The sequence below is a fragment of the Anas acuta genome, chromosome 7 (assembly GCF_963932015.1).
Source record: "Anas acuta chromosome 7, bAnaAcu1.1, whole genome shotgun sequence".
NCBI lineage: Eukaryota > Metazoa > Chordata > Aves > Anseriformes > Anatidae > Anas > Anas acuta.
In genome coordinates this window covers 20168927-20190280 of record NC_088985.1, presented here as the reverse complement: position 1 = coordinate 20190280, position 21354 = coordinate 20168927, and the positions used below count along the sequence as shown (strand labels likewise).

At 43.7% G+C, this 21354-nt stretch overlaps 1 protein-coding gene across 1 annotated transcript in view; it reads left to right on the top strand.

Annotated features, from left to right (window-relative positions):
• DRGX (dorsal root ganglia homeobox) overlaps positions 1–20578 on the top strand; it is a 23226-nt gene extending 2648 nt beyond the window's left edge. Inside the window, exons 4-6 of the mRNA XM_068688013.1 lie at positions 1945–2117; positions 2322–2434; positions 12496–20578. Coding sequence (XP_068544114.1) covers positions 1945–2117; positions 2322–2434; positions 12496–12758 — 549 coding nt within the window. The 3' untranslated portion in view covers positions 12759–20578. The remainder of the gene's footprint in view (positions 1–1944; positions 2118–2321; positions 2435–12495) is intronic.
• Positions 20579–21354: the final 776 nt, after the last annotated feature.

Sequence of the window (21354 nt, the reverse complement as noted above, 5' to 3'; positions counted from 1 at the left end):
AACTTTGTGTAAGTGCTTACAAGCTCTGCTCAGAACAGCAGTCCTGCAGTTGTAAGAGATGGATTCATATAACTCTGCAGGCATCCACCGCTGATTTGCAAGCCATTTTTTGAACACAATTATGTATTCATTTTATTTATGGGGCTTTTCTGCATGCTGTTTCTGTATTTTTTTTTTTTTTTTATTTAGGTGCTCGGGGTTAAGACTATGCAAAGATCTAATTGTAGGAAATATAATAGCTTGCCTTTTGTTCCCTAGGGTCATGTTAGTATCTCTTAAAACCCAATGGCTGAAGAGAGATAATGGAATTCACCGCAGTAAATTGGGGATTGTAAACAAATTATTTCTCCTATAATCAGATTATGCGATCCTGATTATTAAATCTGAACATGAATCATTGGTCATATGCGGGCAAATTAAACTGATTATTATTTGGAAATGAAAATCTCCTTTTGCCAGTGCATTGTAGGTACTGGCTTAAAAAAAATAATAAAAAATGCCATTTTGGCTATTGGTGCCTAAAGACTGAACTGCAAATTGAGATAAATGGGACAATTATTGAGCATTCAGAAGTGGAAGATCATAACTTCTTCCTGAAAGGTGCAAGGGTGAGATAGGGGTGGTGACAATTAGATTGCTGAGGACTGGTGTTTAGCCTTGTTGTTGGCTATTATGCAAACAGACAATAGATGCAAGCATTTGTTTAGCCTGCTTTCATGCAGGGACATGGGGAAACACAGAGGATGGGAGATATGTTTACATTTATACCCCTTGCTCATTCAAATATGATTAATGTGCTATAAAGCAGAGTCTTAATCGAAGATGATGTTGTCAAACAATAACTAAATAGGGAAATAAACGACTTCATCATGCTCTTTCCTCAGAAGCAGGCGAACTGTCAGTGCAAAGTCATTAAAATATGATAATGAAAAATAGCTCAATTAAATGTTGTTATAGCTGTGACCTTCATTCAATTAAGACGCAAGGAAGTGTCTGCATTTTGCTTTGCATTTAACTGCTCTAAATTTAGAATATAGATAAAATCATTATTCAACGTTTGCTGATACATGCAATTAAAAGGCAGCTAACTAAAATGGAGTTGTAGGAGGAGAATAATAATAATAACAATCTTGCCTATACTTGAAGTCATGTATTAAAATGTGGATTTCTTGACCTCAAGGGAGGCTTGGCTTTTTCCACCTCAAATAAGGTGTTTTCAGAGCATCAGCCCCAAGGTAAATGAAAAAAGTGTTTTGGCTAAAAGTCAGGCAACAAAATCAAGAGCATGAATATTTCTGTTGCATAACAGGGAAAAATAAGGTTTGGAAAGTGGTGTGTATTAAACTGCAGGATGATCTTCCTAAAAGAGTATCTACTTCTTTTTGAGTCACCTAAATGCAGAGTGGACAAATACATCAGAGGAATAACAGCAAGTATCAAGCCTCACCATGGAATGGGATGGCTGACATGCCCTAGTATGTATTTCTCATTTCTGACCTCCCTGATTCTAGCAGGAGCTCACCTAAAGACTTCCATACAGTTTTGCCAGGGTGCTTAGATAGATATTTAAGTCCTTCCCTAGACAGAAGGATTTTACACGTTAAAACGTAGAATTCAGTGAGAATGAAATGTGTGTAAAGGCAAGCACACGTTTAAATATTTTGCTAACTGACACGGTAACATCAGAGTGGTTTTTTTGTTTGTTTGTTTTGCTTTTGTTTTTAAATATGCCTTTTGACTGTTTTTAGACACTCCTGGCTTGTTTTCCAGACACAGAAATATTCCGGATAGAAATGTAATATCAAGGCTCAGATACAAAATCAAAGGAAATTCTAGCCAAACTTCAAAATGACTGATCTCACTAGAGTAACAGTTCAGCTGCAGTTGACTTGTTTTGCATATGGCTAAATGTGGTATTCAGCCTGGATTGCTCTCCTGCTCCAGGTGTGGTTCCAAAATCGAAGAGCTAAATGGAGGAAAACAGAGAGGGGGGCTTCCGACCAAGAGGGCTCTAAGGAATCAATGGCTGAGGTGGCACCTCCTGTCAGGAATTTAAATTCCCCTTCTCCAGCAGATCAAACCAGGAATAAAAAAGAGAGTCTGGAGATCCAGCAGAGGTAAGAGTAACACATGTCATCAACTCTTTGGGGCAAGCATGCATCATATGTATGTACATACATACAGACTTGACTGATGCTAAGCCTTGACCTAAACGGTATCATTTTCAGGCACAGCCCTGAGCATGTTTGTGTATATGCACATGCGCTGCCTTTGGGGTCAGCTAGTTCTGGTTTTGAAAATTGTTTTCTCTTCCCCATCAGCCTGAGTCGAGCAGTCGGTCCCACAGGACCTTTCTTCCCCTCCTGCCTGCCAGGGACTCTTCTCAACACGGCCACCTACGCACAAGCTTTATCCCACGTCGCCTCTCTAAAAGGTAAGTCACTTTGTTTAACTTCAGACATAAGCTTAAAGAGCAGCTTGTTCATGCTGAGTGGTATTCTCTCACTTAAGCCAGCGGAGAAGCCTTTGGGAAATGTTGGATCCTTCTTTCTGTTGTGATGCGCAGTAATTGCACTGACTGATGCTGCAGGTACAGGAGCGAGTCTCCTCTGGTAGATAGTAGTGTGGTTTGTGGTGAAGTTCTGTCGTTTTAGTCAGTTACCTTTAGTGAGGTCAGGTTTTGTCTCAATTTGCAAGGCAGGTGGGGTTTTGTCCTTTAGAGTTTTCTTTGCATATGCTTTTTTTAAGAGTCAAATTTATTCTAATAAATTAGTTATACACATCCTTTTGCATTATATATTACCTGGCACTGTTACTGATGCCTCATCCGCTCTTCGCATGCAGTTTCCTTTGCAGTATGGTTCTGCACAACGCTAGACCTTTCTCTTCTTGACCAGTCAGTCGGTCCCCTCTGAGATCTCAAACACAGAATGTGTGAGGGGACAGGGGAGCATACAAAGCAATTCCACATTACCTTGGACCCAGGCATCAGGAAACTTGCATCCAGTGTCCATATCCTTTCAGGTTGCCAAAAAGCAGCAGTATGCATCTTTTAAAAATAAATTACCAGCTGATCCATTAGCTGTTCCTAGTCTAACAATTTCTTAGACTAAGGGTGTAGGCAGGATGAATTCAATTTATAGATTTATAGGATGTAAGGTCTCATAGCTCTGCCAAGCACAAAGTGGCACATATCTTTGCTCTATGCCCCAGTGCAGTGCAATATTTTGTGAGGAAAATTTCCTCATTTAGGACCTCCCGCTCTGAAAATTAAAGTCTTCTAAAATCTCTCTCTACGTTCCCTGGCATACTACATGCTCCTTGTGAGTATTTTCAATTAAATCAGTAAAGTCAAGGAATATTTCTGAAGCAAATGCTTGGAACTGCTGAGTTTTGCATTAAGTCCAGTATCCTGGTCCCCGTTTTCCCTTTCTTCACGTCTTTCCAAAAAAAGCGGAAGACACAGCATAAAGCAAGTGCAAGTTAGGTAGGTGTAGGACCTGTGATATTGAACCAAGAAAGGACCTGAGACCTAGAGCTTAAAGGATGACTGTCCACCTAAACCCTGTAAGCCTGCAGGGGCTGTTGGACTGCACAAAACCTCTTGATCTCTGCCCTGTGACTGTGAGCTCCTGGGGCAGAGACTTTCAGTTTCTCCCACTGGACAGGAACAGCATCTCGGGAATAGATACAGATGGAATTCTGGGGGCGAACAAGTTAGTCACTAAAAATATAGTCCTGGGAAGCTTGAAAGGTGTGGAAGTAGGACTGTGTTTGATGAATAATATCAGGTGGAAGTAAGGGATGCTTTTTATCTTACAATTTACAGTTAAGCTTTTTTGAATTTAAATGTGTCAATATTTTGTTGTCACGTTTCATGTTTTAATTTAGCTAAACTTTAAGAAAATTAATGCCAATAATTTGAAGCTTAGCGAAATGAAGTGAAAATGAACAAATTAAAAATTTGTCATGAGTATTTTTTAAGTTTTATTTATTTGGAAGACTTCCAGATTTTATTTTTTTGAGATTGTACTGCTTTGCCACTAAATTGAGAAATTAATAATTTGCTTCTTTCTGCATGATAGCAGTTTTATGGCTAAGGTGAGGAAAAATCCTATTCCTGATTCTCAAGCAGAGATGATCATTAGATAGTTGCCCAGACTAAGGGACAGTCTCCCTGAAAAACTGGTCCCAGATGAAAATACAGATTTTTTATAATTTGACTAGAGATGGACAGTTATCAGGTGCATGTATATTCTCTTGATGAATGTTCTCAGCAACACCTGCAGTTTCTTGCTGAGATGCCTGGTTTACATTTCCTGTGTGAAACTAGAAATCTCTGGATATGTGCAAGGAAATGGGGATATTGGTGTGTATTGTGATTTTAAGAAAACCAGTTACAGAGTTGCATATCTGCGTATCCACCTACCATGAGCTTTGTGGAGATGCATATGCCTGTCGGCATGTTGTTACGCTTGCACAGAACTGGTGGATTGAGCTGCTCTTTTCTTCTGCAGCTACGTCTCAGTAATGTCAAAGTTTGGCTTTAGTGTTAAGAGGGAAGAATTTTGCTGTTGTTCTGTAAGGTGGCAAGTTTGATATATACAAGCAGGGAATAACTGTGGTATCTTTCTTGTGGTATTTATGTGTGGAATATGGTCTCCTCTTTCCTTGGTTTATCTCTCTAAGTTCCCCTTTCCCTGTTTCTCCAAGATCAATTCACCTGGGCTGGGACAGGGGCTGTACACAGCAGACCTGTGCTTCCATCTCCTTAGTTGACAGTGACAAACAGGACTATTTCTAAAGTGCTGCGCAGACCAAAAGGGGGACAGGCATGATTCACATACCATTTTCTTTCGTTTGGAAATGCCAAGTGAATGATGGTCCATCTAAACTATGCATTTGAGAGCACAGCCAAGCTCGCACATAGGTCTGAAGGAATAGATAATGGTTGTGGGAAAGAAGGAAAGAAAGGTCAGGGAGAGACTCAGTGTTCACAGAGCCTTTATATGGCCTTCTTTGTCTCACTCAGATCAGTTAGATTCTTCCTTCTCATTCCCCCCTTTAAGGTAGGGTCAGATATGTACAACTTCAGGTCTATCGAAGAAAAACTAACTCTACATTTAGGCAGACATTACTTGGTGTCCTTATGTATCTTAATGAAGTCTCCTAAGCATCTCCCTTGAGAATCTGTTCTCATTTTGCAGCTGAAATGCTGACAGAGCTCTGCCACAGTGAATCTGAGAGTGTAGGACTTTAAACAACACAAAATCCTATCAAACTCAACACAGGATATAACATTCCAAGCTGTTGGGTTTTTGGATTGCTTAAAATTCAACAAGTGGTAAGATTTTTCCAAGATTTTTCACATTTTATCGAGGAGTTAAGTGACCAAGAGCTCTTCCTGGCATCTCTCTTGTGCTGACCACGGTTTGAAACTACCAGGAATTCTTTGTGCTTTTGAAAGCCAAATAATTCCTCCGAAATCCAAGCACCATTTCACTATCAGTGAATGCATGACCCTGCTTTCTTCTATGCAAATTTCAAATGAAATGCTGACAAAGAGGTCCTCTATGTGAATCCTGTAAATAGATACATATTCTCTCCATTGGGAGAACAATCCTGGCCAGTAAAGGGAACTGCATTCTCCAGTAAGACTGTAAAGGCTGTCTGCAAACAAAAGGCACTCTCAGCACATCATATACCACTGGGAAGTTTAGGTTGTTTTCTTTTGAGGAGACAAGATGTGCTTTGTTGGGCTTGTGAGCCAACATTTTGTTGGTGTCAGTGAGTAATATTTGACTGATGCTTTAGAAGGAGACAATTAAAATCAATACAGTGCATAACAAGTGATGATAGTGATGTAACTAATTAACAATTATTTTATGCTCTCAGGAACAATTTTCATTCTGCCACCTGAGAATTCTCTGTCTTCAGTAAAGAAACTAATACCTCTCTTTCTCTTTCTCTGACTTTGATTGCTTGGCTTCAGCCCCAGATTTCCAAGGCTGCATAAAGTGTCTAGGGCACATGCTATCTGGATCTAATTCATAATCTAAGGATATGATAAGCACAGTTTCCCAAATGAAGTCAGTCTAGTAAAGACAAGAAATCTCAGGACAGCCTAGCACAGGGCAACAAGTTTGCTTTTGGACAGCCTGTGCTTTGGTGTGGCTCTGCAACCCTTCAGCAGGCAGTGCTTATCTGAGTCCCATGGGCATCAATTGTAGGTAACTGCTGGAGCATGAGACTGGGTCTGCTCTGGTGACTGAGCGTAAAACTGTTCTCCCTATGTAATATGTCCCATGAACCCTGCTGTCTCTAAAATTGAGATTTTTTTTTTCTTCAAACAGCTGGTATTACCACCATAAGATGTTCTGTAAAGAAAGCAGGCCATCAATACAATAGAGATCAGAACAGTAACTCAGAGCGTAGACTGTTTCAGAGAAGGGTATATCACCATTGGGCAGTTTTTATCTGTTGCTGTTCAAGATTCTCTATTCGATAATACAACAGACCTCTTTCTTCCCTTAGGTGTCCTCTTCCTTTCTGAAGCCTCATCAGAGGCTGCTCTCAGTTGCAAGAGTCACTTAACTACCATATTACCTCACTATATATAATTTTTTTCAGGAAATGCAATTTCTCACTTGAAAAATTAGCACAAGATCGTAATTTTGGTGGGATACCTGGCTTCTTACTTCAAGGTTTTATTTCTTCACCACTAGCCATAGTCAGGAAGAAGTTTGGCTTACACAGAAGAAATTTCTGTTGTTCATTACTGTTTGAAATTGTCCTAATTTGACAACTATGCTACTTCATTGTGGTGACTTTGACATTTCCATGATCTTCCAAGATGAATCACTTACTGTAAACCATGCATCTGCAGTCCATTTAGTAGATTTAATTGCAGACCTCAAATATGAAGGGAAAATACTTGTTTTATTTATGGGCTATATAACAATAGAGTCATCAGGAGAAGCTAGTGTTCTGTGCAGAGAGAGACCTCAAAGTACCTTCTTAATGGATGACAGCATGAATGCAATTCATTAATGTAGAAGATGTTATTAATGGGTGTAAACAAGAATCTCCGGTTTTTAGCGGAAGTGTTCTACCATTCTGGTGGCTGAGGCCAAAAATGTATCTGTTTCATTCCACTGAAATTTCCCCAGACCCTGTGATTCAAAGTGCAGTGTATGAGAAGAGAAATAATTACACTTGCCAGGGAATTACTTTCATAATTCACCCACAGCTCTGCTCTGTGCAAGTTACAGCTCTGTTGGTTTTCACGGCACCTCCACACCACTCGCTGCTAGAAAAGCAGGACTGCATTATGCCCATCAAAGTGGATATTCCAGGGCACCATTGATTAGGCTCTTTTCTGGTTTGTTGCTGCTGTGGTTGCTGTTGTTCGTATTAGGGAGGCTTAATTGCAGTATCCAGGGCAAAAACAAACAAACAAGAAAAGACAGCTAGAACTGTCCATCCATTACATTTGAATTCCTATTACGGAAAGATGAAGAGAATTTGCCCAAGACCTTTGGGTTAGAGAAAGACTGAGAAAGAAGTGTTCAAGGACCTAACTTACCCTCCAGCTGGTGTTTACTGAACTGAAGCACCAAAACTCTGCAGGTCCTTTGTTTTCTTTGTCATTTGGTAGTACTTGATTAAGGACTTCCTGACTTTTCTCAGCATGTAACCTTGGTAAATTCATGTAAGATAGCAAGTATAGCAAGCATGTTCTCTTTGGACAATGCATTTTCCCTAGTTTACCTGCCTCTGTGACTTTAGGGAATATAAAACTTATTAGTTCACTGCACATACTCAGACCTTGAGCAAGTTGGTTTGATTCCTTTACCACAAGTCCTCAACTCTGGCACTGCTCTACTTCACAGGTAGATTTTTTTTGGTCTTTACCACAAATGATAGAGAATATGTGGATAGTGGGAGCATCTGAGAATCATGTGAAGAAGATGGGTGCTGAGCTGTTCATATGGTCCAAATCCTGATTAGATGAGCAGACCTTAGCTGAGCAGGGCTTCCCATTGACCTCTTTTAGAGTGACGCATAAGCAGCATTTAGGGTCAGATCATGTGTTTGGGAAAGGCTGTTGATATGGATGGAAAGAATGGTAAATGGTTGCAGAGCTAAGAGTATTCAAAGAACTGGTTCTGTTCTTCCAGCACTTACGGACTATACTGCCACTATTCCTGTCCAAACAGGCAAGGTTCTGGCTTCTGATTTTTTTTTTTTAATTTTTATTTTTTTGGAACTGTACTGATGACACAAATAAAGGATGATGGAATCCACCATTTCCAGTGTCAAGTTATTCATACAAAAAGGCTCCAGCTAGAGCTAGCTCCTTGTTTGCATTGGGCACATAGAGTTCACAAGCCAAGGAGATATGACATTTGGACTCTGCTGTCAGCTCTGCAGTGCTCTTCCAGCCTCTGGGCAGCACAGGATGCCTTCCACACTTATCTAGCTTAAGCACTAAGAAGAACCATCTAGCACAACTTTAGCAGCCTTGGGGCTACTCTAAATTACACTGGGAGCATCTGCTGCCTCCCCATTTCAGTATTTAAGCTCATGCCTCTCTTGTTCTTCTGAGCCTCTTGATTCAGAGCTCAAAAGGTTTGGATAAAGCCACCTTTGTTTTTCCTGCTTGTGCCTCAGGCTTTAGTAGACAAAATGTTGGCATCATATATGAGGAGCAAGAGGGAGATCCCGCTGGAATCAGCCCTCCCTGGTAAATGGCACTGTGAACTCAAGTTTTTTGTTGACCTTCCAACCCTTGTGAAAATGACTTCAGAGTTTCTGAGGAATTAGAGCTCAAGCAAACCATTGTAACTACAGGAAGCTTTATTTAAATCAAGCATAACATTTCCATTGCAAAGAAAACAGCATACAATGGCAGGTGAGGATTTTTAAATCCAAATTTTTCTTCACTTCCCTCCATGTTTAGCTTGCTGTTTGTCTGTTCACATCAAATGCTGATATGCACAAATACTGCAAGAGGCAAGAAATTGAGGTTTTGTCTTTTGGAAAGACCATCTATTAAATCCTTTAAACTGTTGAGTTGAAATAGAAAATAGATATTTTAAATACCCCTACTCTAAGCTGAAACTGAACCTTGGAACTGCACAAAAGGGTCCACAACCAAAATTGTAGATCAAATATCATTACAATTGAAATGTGATGTTGGCAGAGACAAGACAGAACTAATTTAATTTTTCCTGTCAGTCTCTGTAGTAGATCAATTAAACTGCCAAGTGGATCAAATATTTCAGACTGTATTTATTACATTAAGTATTTATGTTCAGGCTGAGCATTTAAAGTATGATCTCATATAGGAATACGAGGAGGTTCAGATCAATTCAGCAGAATTTGCTCTAAGTTAATGGAAATCTAATTGTGTATTTTAATTTTGTGTACAATAGGCAGTAAGTTCCTGAAAGAAAGAAAACAGTTCCTTGTCTGTACTGTAGCAATCTGATCCAAATCCCATTAAAGAGATATCAGGCTGTGAGACGTTAGCAGAAGCTGGATTAGGCTCTAAGGCTAAAGGTCTAACCCTCACTGATCTTGATGTGAGTTAGGTGCCTAAACTTTTCTGAGGGTACTAAGTAAGTAGGAACAATTCCTTCCTTCCCCACTGTGAGGTCAGGGCTACTGCAATAAGATATAAAAAAACCCCACTGATGTCTGCTACATGTGGATGCATCTTTCCTGGGTCACATCCCTGTCCATCGTGGGCTGAGTGATGGGCAGATGGAGACCTTGGGCTGCTGATTCTCACGTTGTTTGTCCTGGCTTTTGTGTCAGCAAAGTCCAATAGATTTCATTGGATTTACTGCCTGCAGACATGGGCAATTGCAAAGTAGTTTCAACCCTCCTTTTGCATTCACAGGAAACAAGACTAAATCCTAGTCTTCTGTACTCTAGCAGGACCCTGGAGCAAATGACACTAGTTACGCTATATTTTTTTCAGGAGGGAGCTGTTGTTTGCCATTGTTCAGTGAAAATGCAAGGAATGGTTTATGGGTGAATTAATGCTAGAGATATCCTGGTTTCCACCACAGGTAACGCTGCACCCTCAGGTTGCAGAGCCACAGGGTACTATCAGGTCTAATTATTAAGCAAAGAGCTTAGATTGGTACTGAAGACTGTTAAATATTTTATCCCTCTCTAACGATGGAATGAAAATTATTCTTGGGGCCTGGAGTTGATTTCTGCTCTTTAGAAAAGGGGAAGACTCTTCTCCACCTCTCCCCACTACCTGCTTAGCACGCAATGTTCTCATTTCTGGTGGAGCCTCACTCAGTTTGTATAAGAGAGCAGCAGTGCAAAGACAGCTGATGCACACGGAGGCCTCCATGTCCCCCAATACAGAACCTGACCTTATGGTAGTGGGGTTTAATAGCAGTGAAAAAGATGGATTTTCTGCAGCTGAAAGGCCAGTCCTCTGTTCCTCCCTCTTGTTAAAACAGTGGCCATCCAGCATCCCTGAAGTGGCTGCTTTTCAATAGGGCAAAAATGACTTAATGAGCATGGTTGTTGGTGGCAAAAACTATACATTGTGTTACTCAGTGGATTTTGTTATACATCCTCCCTGTTGTCATGCCATAAAATTCAAAACTGAGCTTCTTAGTGCTAAAAGCAAAAAATGAAGAATATCAGTCAAGTAGTAAAATTAGCTTGTGTGATTCATTCGTATGTCTAAACCTGTGGAAATGTTCTGCTGATCAGATGCTCTACCAGGGGAGTATTACAAGAGTAACTATATAACTTTTCGTATAACTTTTCAGTTATATTAATAACTTTTCTCTTCCTTGTAGAATCTTTTTTTTTTTTAAAAAAAAAAAAACAAAAAAAACTTGTAGAATTTTTTTTTTTAAAAAAAAAAAAAAAACAAAAAACAAGGAGTATTTTCTCCTGAACCATACCTGCAGACTTTTGATTTCTGACAATTGCTGTTGAGAAGTCTTGCCAACATCCTAAAAACAAACAACTCTCAGCCTTCATCCTAGCAAATGGGTGCTGACCCATTGCTATCAAGAGCAGAAGTGTAAGAGAAAGACTACCTGCTCCCTGCAGGCTATTAGAACCATCACTTAGTCATGAGCCATTTAACTCAAATATTAACTGCAGAAATTAAAGGAAGTCCTTGGCTTGGAAAGATCAGAGGAAGACATTGTGTCAGGTTGTGTGTGGCCGTGCTGTTGCCTGCTGGGGGGTTGCATATCAGCTTCTGCCAGGGGCATAGAAGAGGATGTAGACTTTGTGTCATCGCTGAGCCCCCTGGGGAGAATGGTTTCCCCCAACATTTCTCACCAGAGAGCAAATCAAAATGGTAGCTCAGCCACCCTGCCCTGCCTCTAGTCCCCACTCTGACACATTCTGCTCTGTTCAACAGATGCATCTAAGCAAGGCACTAGGGTGGCTTTTTGGATGGACTGCATGCCCTGCCTAGGGCTCACCCTGGACTACCAGGAGTCTCAGCATTATCACAGATGAGCCAGAGTGGTTCAGTTCAGGCAGATAGCTGGTGGAAGGAGAACTGCCCCTGGCAGTGGGGTGCCTGTGATCCTTTTGGCTTAAAAAGGCCCATTTCACACTCTCTCCAGTGCTTTATTGCCTGCTTGAGACAGCCTGTGTATCTTAGATGCCAGGTTGGAGGTGGTCCGGCCCATCCTTCCTGATGGGACTCTAAGCCGTCTCAGTAGCAGCAGCTTTAGGAGGCCTTGGTTCACTTTTGAAGGCCCTCCTCTTTGAGGCATTATCCCTAAGCAGCACAGAGTTTGGCTGGTGAATATAGAACAGACTGATGCAGGTAGATGTGATGCCAGTAGCTGGCAGGGCCTCACCAAGAAAAAAGCTGTCTCATCTTACAGTGAGATAGGAGAAAGCCATTAGTTCCTGTGTAATAACTGGGATAGTTTCACATTTTTCTGTGCAGTAATCTTTCAGGTGTAGATAAGTGGTGGAAGCCCCATACTCACCCAAGGAATGCTGCTACTCAGATTGATCAGACTTGTGGAGCTGGATGGCAGGAGATACCTCCAGCATGGGGCTAATCGTGCTGCAGAGCAGCAGCTTGGGGTGAGAACTGGGGACAAGTTTAACCTTCCTTGTGGGGAGATCTCATGTGATATAAGTTTCACTGCTCACCTCTGAGTCTGCTTGCCCTCACTTTCTCTATTTGTCACCCTGGATGTCTCACAACATAGGATCCTTCTCAGTGGGCCTCAGCAGAGCAGGATTTGGCATCTACATACCCACCAAAGGTCAAATGGAGATGGGGCTTTTGCCATTTGAGACCCCAACCCCATCTCTGTCCTCTCTAGGTTGACCATTGAGGGAAAGGCACCACACAGTGTGACTCCAGCAGGTGTGGGTCGCCCCATCTAGGTCAGAGAACCACCCCCACGAGGACTCCCTGCCGGTGGGACCATCTCTCCCCCAGCAATGACACTGCCTTGTCTCCTTCCTCCCCAGGGAGCCCGCTGTGCTCGTGCTGCGTTCCGGACCCCATGGGCCTCTCCTTCCTGCCCACCTATGGCTGCCAAAGCAACCGCACCGCCAGTGTGGCCGCGCTGCGCATGAAGGCCCGGGAGCACTCGGAGGCCGTGCTGCAGTCTGCCAACCTCCTGCCCGCTGCCGGCAGCCCCGCGCCTCCTGCCAAACCCGGCCCGGAGGGCAGCCAGGACAAGCAGCCCTCTCCGGCCAAGGAGCACATGGAAGGGGAGAAGAGCGTATGAGGCTGGACCGGCACCGGCCCTGCGGCCTGAGGCAAGGAACCCACCACCAGGGCTTTGCCATCAGGGGAACTGCAGTGTGGCCGTGACCCAGCAGGACATCACAGGGCCAACAGGGACCTGGCAAGTCTGAGTGGCCTCTCTGGCTGCCTTTCATGCACCTCTGCTTCTCTTGTGCCGCTGTAGGTTTGTTCTCCTGATTTATCGGCACTATCTGTGTTTGGAAATACTCTTGAAACTGTTTTTAGCTCCTCTTCCACATCCCAGGAATGCTGAAATGCCCGGGACCCTGGTTTCCTCCTGCACATCTTATCTCGCTCCCCAGGGCTGTGTATCTCAGCAGCAGGGCAAACCCCAGACCTTTCTGGGGCTGTATCCCATGGGGGCTTGGAGCCATCTTCACCTGGTTCTGATCTTCCCAAAATCAAGCATTACCCTTTTAGGGAGCAGAGCTGCTCCTCAGGGGGTCACCACCACCAGTAGCCCACCATGCTGCATGAGATGGGGGCTGGCAGCAGGGCAGCGCTGCCAGATACAGGTTCTGGGGCAGCAGAGGCCTCCAGGCACCATTTAGCCCCACCCTACACAGATGAATGAATGTGCAGGTATACACCAGCCTGGCCTGATGTTTTCTGACATCTTTTGACTTCAACCAAATCTATCCCAGGCAAGCCAGGTGTAAGAGAAGAAAAAATAGAACAAAACTCTTCGTAATTTTTCCTTTTCCCTTCCTTTCCCTGAAAGTCAAACTTTCCATGGAGTAGATTACTGGGAAATTGCAGAGATCAGCTTACCCATGAATAAAATCCTTGCACTTGTCTCTATGTGAACATTAGTCTTGCCATTCCCTGGGTTAGACTTAAAAGACACACAACTCCAGAGCAGCGCTCAGAGCTTCAAATGGTAATGCTGGCATTTTAATGGAGAGTGCAGTTATGTCTAGATCTGCACAAAGCTGGGGGTATTTTAGTGTCATTCTCTTGGAAAGACAGACCTGAAAGCAAAATCATCCTGCATTGCAATACTGCAAATATGTCCTTGCATGTTGTGTTTTTAATAAAGAGGAAATAAAGCTTGGAAGGATATTCCTTTTTGCCATCCAAAATCAGACTCTTTCATTCACTGAAGGCTGGTTGGAATAACTCTAGATATGCATAAGTCTTAATTATTATACAGTGGACACAGTGCAAAAGAGAAATTGATGCCTCAGGAAATACTATTTAATCTCTGACCCAAAACTTCCCAAAGCAAAGTTGAGTAAGATCAGATGCTCCAGGGCAGGTGTTGTAATCTGGGGTGCCCCACATTTATTTCATGGGTAATACAGATACAGATCTAAGCTTGGTGATACGGACTTGCTTTTCTCAGTTGCCTTTTGCAGATTCCTTAGAATTGTCCACAGATGTCCCTGGAGAAAAGAATGAAACCTTGATCAAGTAATGTGGAGGTCAGTGAAAATATTCCTGTCAGCTCCGAAGGTCTTCTGAGCAGGTCCTTTGTGAGAACAGTGCTCAGGTCTGTCCTGCTTCTAACAAGAATCCATTACAGGCCAAGGAGAGGTGGTGTTTATCCCAGAGGTTGATTTTGGCACATATCCTCTCCTAGCAGAGCCTGTAGGTTCCCATTTAGCATTTCAGGTCTTTTTGCCACTCCCCATTCAGGGCTGACCCCAAAGGTTGTGCCAAGGACCTCCTGCAATCCATGGTGCACACCCTTTTGTGCTGGGTTGCGCTCAGCTTCTCACAGAGTCTGAGCTTGATGATGTGCTTGGAAAGACAGCCCAAAGCAAGGTTGGCAGCAAAAATTTTTCCCCCCATCCAAGTAATCTCAGCCCACAAATGTCACAGAACCTGGGACTTCTCCAGGGTTCACAGGAGCCTCTGGTGGTGCACACCTACCTTTCTCCAGGAAGGGCATGGTGTCACATCCCATTCAAAGGGTGGAAGCCCTGGTCTTCAAGGGATGGCTTGACAGCACCAAGTACCTTCATTGTGCTGGGAGTGAAGGGTGCCAGGCATCCCCCCAGGGTGGGATTCATTTCCTCTGGACACGAGCCATCAGGGAGGGCAGCACTGCATCTGTCCTCAGGCCCAAGTACAACAAAAACACAGAGAGGGCCCACATCCATCAAATGGAGTCAATTTGCTTTACATGTGTCACACTGTGTGCTTTTTTTTTCTGGCAATCATGAACTGTCCTAATTGCAGAAGTGAACATGCAGCAATCTGTGTTCGTTTGGTGTGTTCTAGCTTCAGGAGCTGCACTGCTGAACTGTAAATGGAGACTGTTTCCCTGACTGCAAATTATGGCTTAGTTTGAACGACAGCAACAACCTTTTTCTTCCACCAAAATAAATAGATTGCTATGTGCTTTGTTGCAGGGGGCAGTTGGAGAAGAGAGAACGACTGGTTTCTTAGTGATTGTCCCAGTCATAATTTGTTTTTGAGATTTCCATGGCCCCCAAAAAAAGATTAGAAAAAATAATTCCACTCCAAAGAGGCAGGCCCAACTTCATTTCAACATAATTACCTTGCATTCAGTTGAACTTCAGCCCTTCTGTACACTAACTCTTCAATCTAATTGTTTGATTAAACTCGTATTTCCTCCAGAAAGGTACATAAATAAGTGAATTGTTGAGCAAATTAAGAATACTTAACAGCATTGCATCTGAAAAGTAGTTACGCTGATTAAATTTTCTGTCCTTGAGGATTTTCAGGAAATTACTTTTGATCGTCAATAACACAATTAAGTAAACTACACGCACATTAGCATGAATAATTGATAAGAAATTATGTATTACCACGAAGCACTGATTTAATAATTCATGATGCGACACTCTAGTGACTGTGCAAAACTGGATAACATCGACAAGTCTGCCTGATGTTGCTGGAAATGCTGCAATTACAAACAAGTCCATAGTTTCGTTGTACAATAAAGAAAAGTATCTGATGCATGCTGTAGTTTCTGTTTGTTTAATACATGAATAAATTTAGAAAGAACACCCTGAAAAGTTCCTGTCCTGTTTTCATTCAGATCAATCCCTCTGTCCAGTTGTCTCTGATGACTGTCCAGTTCTGCTTAGACCACAGGGATGTTGCAGAGTAATGTTGCAGATGTTGTCCCAGCTGCAGCCTGAGTGTCTCACAATCTGCAAAATAAAGGGGCTCCAAGTTTTGCAGTGCTTCCTTGTACGAGCAAAGCTGCTGTAGCCTCTCCAGAAGCTGGAGCTCAAAGCCTGTTGGACTCTTCAGTCTGTACTGTAGCTGTGATTACAATTGTTCAGTATGATTTTGTGGGTTCCACAAAGTCAGCCACAAGTGAAGCACTCAGATTTGTACATTTTGAGACTGCACGACACCCTGTTAAACCCTAGACCAATTCAACAGGTCTTTTAGCTGCTCTGGTTGCAGAGCAGGGGCACAAGGGCAAGAGTAAAACTCAAGAGATGTGTCTCAGTCATGCCCTCTTCTTGCCACCAGGCCCTGCTCCTTTCCAGACACAGTGCACAGGGTGAATGAACCACCTGCCCTCTTCCTGTGCTGTCATATATCAGGGCTGTGCCACTTAAACCACTCCTGTAATGGCCATCTCGGTAACTCTGATTAAGCCTGGCATTTAAAAGTTTATAACTCAGCTATAAAAAGCCACTCAGGCTGAACCCCAGCGTGCGAGGCCCTAGCCCAGGGGGATGATTTACATGCAGACTATTCCGACACCAGCCTGCGTGACACTTTTTCAGTTCTGTGATGGAAAATTGGAAGCCCAAGGTATGAGAGACAGATGTAAGACAAAGATTTTTTTGTAATGTCTCACTGCATTCATCACTAGATCCCATGCAGTAATTCTCAGCATTTCCAGACAGGCATAAGCCAGGTGCAACGTGAACAGCCTCTGTGCAAGTGTCACTTGTGTGATTTTGGCAAAGCATCTCCAGTCCTAGGCTCTTTCTTTCCTCAAGCAGTTGCAGACACCCACAGAGATCAGACTTCCTCTCATCTCTTCCCTACATGGGCCAGCTCCCAGCTCTGCTGCCTCTGCTCCACAGTTCCAACTCTGCCCCACACACAGCTTGCAGAGCCTGTTCCCTGCAGCGCGTTGCTCTGGGTTTGTTAATGGGCCTGGTACAACCTGCTGGGCCTTGGAGCCTTTACGATGCTGCATACCATCCTTGCAGCCCTCCACATGTTTTCTGCCTTGTACATCTGTCTAGACCTCCTTATGCCAACCCACATTATAGCAGGAAATGGGAAGCAGTGAATGCACCTTTGCTCAGTTATGCCGTAGGCTAGTGCTTCCCATGCTGCATGCTGGATAGTAATGAGATTGTTAGGCTAATTGGCTCTTTATTAAGAGTATTATTTACAATGATGCTGAAGGCCATGTGCACGCAGAAAAAGATCTTGGTATACCATCAAACTCTTCCCTCTTGCCATCAGTGCCATCTCCTCTGTGCTCCCTCCAGGCTGCCACCCCTGGCAAGCTGGGGATGGCTTTCTCCCCACCTCCTGGGGGGCCACCCTGTCCCACTTCAGGGCCAAGGACAAAAGTCTGTATCTGCAGGCAGTTTGTGCTTGCTTAAGAGAGAGCTGCATTCACTAGGGCTGAAGTGAGGCTTTCCTACAGCTCTAAAAACCAACATGGGGATCTGAAGACATGAGAGCCAATGCTGAATGCTGTCAAGCCCTCCTGTGCAGGCAGGGCAGCTACTCTCCCAAACTTCAGAGAGCAAATAAAAGCCTCAGATCATGTCTCCTCCTCCACCACCATGCTCCCTGCCTCCCTGCAGCAGAAACCAGCCGGGGCAGTGCGGGAGGAAGTCATTTGCTGCTGGGCGGACCACGAGGGAGCAGAGGATGGAGATGAAATGCTTGTGGTGTGCTTCTGTGGCACATTCTGCCTCTAAAGGAGCTGCCACTCGATAAAGATCCTGTTGCGCCTGATTGTCCGTGCGGTGGGAGCAGCGTGTGAACCGAGGGAAGTGAGAAGCCTTGAATTTATACCCGAGCTTTGAGTACATAATTCAGACCTCTCTGCTGAAGACTCTGACACCCCTACCATAAATAAAAGAGCAGCCTCTGCAGTAAACAATGCTTTATTCTTTCCAGTTAAAAACTTCCTTTTCACTGCAGTGAAATATTGACTTCAGGGAACTGTGTTACCGCAAAATACCATCTTTTCCTGATACCAACCAATGAAATTTTTACATAGATCTGGCCTGTGAGAATGAAAATCCCTTTGGCATGTAGCAAATCTAGTCTTATTTGAGAGTGATGTGTCAACAATATTTTAATAATCCAACCACAATGTCCTTACTGCTTGCCCTGAGCTCTCTGCCATGAGACAAGTAGGTGCTGATCTGCTATCTCAGACGTCTGAGCATCATTTTTTGGAACCGTGACAGGTCTCCTTTGGTAAACAAGTAACAGCTAAAACTCACCAGAATCTGAAATATTGGCCTGCACAACTCTATCAGTATTTAACCCTGATGGTTTCTTCTGCAGTCACTGCTTTTGCAATACTGCTGTAATATATATAATATGAAACAGAGAAGGAAAAAAAAATACTGCCACCTGAGTCATTTTAGCCCAGAAGAGTTCTCTCACATGCAGAGCAACAAAATGAAGCTCTTTTCTGCAAGCTGAATCACTTCCAGCCCTAATTCTCCCCCAGCTCTTTTCTGATGGGGCTGAAAGCTGGGGCCTGGGCAAATACAGCTCATTAGCTGCCAAGGTCTATTCTGGTATACGGGTTCATGTGTACTCTGGGCCGTGCCCTTCAGCTCAGGTTGAGACCATGGTTTCAAGATCTCTGCTGGTGTGGCCAGCAAGTGCATCCTGAGAGCAGCGCTAGGAAGGCCATCGGAAGGCAGCCCTGACACAGCCAGCCTGAGACACTGGTCCTTGGAAGCCAGGAGTAAACTTGTTTCTGATTGCATTGTGTTTGCTTTGCCAGGTGAACTGGTTTACCTTTTGGTTCTTCTGCTTCAGAATTTTTGTTTATTAAACTCCAGCATTCAGTATTAGCCCCAGAGACTAACACTTGCTATAGTGGCAAATTTATTAGGCCTCCCCTAGCTATTGAATCAGCTGAGGTTTTTTATTATATACACACAGCTTCTTTACACCCGCATGGTACATGAGCCGATGTGTTAAATAAGATCCAAGGGCCATTAAATGAAGAAGCCCATCTCTGCAAAGAAGACTCCCCAGGAACCTGAGCTGTGCCTGTTATATCACAGCTGGCTCACCCTTGCTCTGTCGTGCTGGCTGAAGCCATCAGGCTTTGGCAGATGCTTGAGAACTGAGATGCAAGATGCTGATGTGATCACCAGTCTTTGGCACAGCAAGGGATAGGAGTGTCCCTGGGAGTTGTTCATTTTTATTAGAAATTTTTCTGTAGCACTGTGCAAGAAATTGGCTGCTGGCAGGGAAGGAAGATCTACAGGAGAATGAGGCTGATCCTCTCTCCTCCAAATCATTTCTCCTGTTTACAGCTAAACCTAACTGGGACTGAGTCAGGAGTTCTCCAGGTAGGATTTCACAGTCACAGTCCAACAGGGGTCAGAAAGGAAAGTTTTAAAATCCCACTCAGGAAGCCGAACACCTGAGGACTCCCCCTGTGGGGTTGAACCCAGGAGTCATCCAAATTCATGTTGCAGCTTGTTGCTCAGACCAACCAGCAGCAGCCAGGCATTCATCTGTGTGTATGTGTGGGGGCAAGGTGTTAGCAAACCTCAGCTTCATCCCTTTTTGGTGGGCTTTCCCTCTAGAGGCCTCAGGACTTGCTTTTAGAGGAGTGCACAGTGTTTGTCCTTGCCCTGCTCTGAGCCTGTGCAACACAGCTCACGGCCTGTGGCCAGGCTGGAAGGGAGGGAAGGAGGATCAGTTCTTACTCAGCATGTAAATATTTTTTTTCCAGTACAGACCAGCCAATGAGGATATCTCTTGCTAAGAGGTCTCCTCTAATAACCGCCTCCATTCTGTGGGAGCCTTGCTGTCCCCTCAGTGAGGGCTCACAAACCACCCCTGTGTCACTCTGCTGCCCCATGCCACGCTGCCTTGGCTGCATTGCAGTGTCACGAGAGAAGAGAAGCAGTACATCTGAAGATACAGGTGACGCTGGTCTCCCACAGAAATGGATCATGAGATCTGTGCAGAAATTATCTTTTGAGGTAGTGGTAGTTGGATTCGATAAGTTTTGTTAAAATGTCTTAGGTCTGCTGCTCTGCACAAATGTCAAGTGTCTAGAGAGATGCTGAGGCTGGGAAGCTTCTTGTTTATGGGAAACTCTGGAAACCTTCCAATTTCTATCCAGCTCAGATCAAATCAAGCTTTTTGAAAAATAATCCAGTGAGTTAAGAGCTATGGTTTTGCACCAGCTGTATGAATCAGCTAGATACAAATAAAAATGACTTCAGTGACACCAGTTCTCCTCTGTTCTACAATACATCATTTGCCACACACTGTGAAAGCAGGAAAGGGATGAGCAAACAAGAGTCATCATTATTAATTAGATTTTAGAATCTCATTAATGAGCCAGGAAAGAGGAGCCAAGGTCTTGGAGACACCTTGCTCCTACCCCCACCTCGTGGGAAGGCAACATCGTGGTCTTGGTTCCATAGTCTTTGTGTCTGGAACATGTACATGCCCAGACGAAATAGCTCCTGCATGTCAGGGTGGATGTATCTGGGCCACAGCTCAACAAGGCTCATGAGAAACCTGCTACAGAGGAGTTGCATTGGTCAGATTTTTATTTTATTTATATTTATATTATTTTTATTTTTTGTTTTTGTTTTTGTTTTTATTAATAACAACACCTGCTAAGAGCACAGCTCTTATGTCCCTGTCTCCTCCCTCCCCTGCTTGTCTGTGACCATCTCTTTCCCAGCTCAGCTCCCAGCATTTCTGTCAATGGGAGGGGGGAGAGCTGGGGTAGAGAATTAAGAGTGAGTGAGAGCTTAATTTTATTAGGGCTGGATTTAATATCATCTGTAATAAAAAGCACACACCAGGTTCCATGTTGCTCTGTCTGTGATGTCACAGGCTTCCTCCTGCTCAGCCCTATCGGGGTACATGGCCTTGGCCTACGAGGCTGTTCCAGCACCACCCGTAGCATGAATGCAGGCACACATGCAAAGCCTTTGTTTTACCCCTTGGGTTACACTTATTTAGAGGGTGGGCTTCCTGCCATGATACAAAGCCGATGAAGCTCTGCTGCCTGAAGGCATGCTTCAAGTGCAGTGTAAATGCACGATTGCCCTTACATCAGCGCCACTCTCACAGCACAGATGTGGCCAGAAGCTTTTCAAAGACCAGGCTGTTGTTTGGGCTTTTCAGATGAGAAGCTTAAAAATTGACAAGTCTAAACCACGTGGTTAGTGTCCTGCTGAGTACGATCAGATAACCTCACTTACTATACTCCAGGGATGCAGATATTGCACACCATTAAACATGTCTTGGATGCCCAGAAGGATATAAAACCACAACCGAGTTCCTCTACCACTTGAAAACACGGTTAGTTAGCAGCAGGAATAGCCCCCCAGCATTAATAACAAGATGTCCTCACAGAGCTGGTCTCACGCAGCTGTACCCAGAGACAG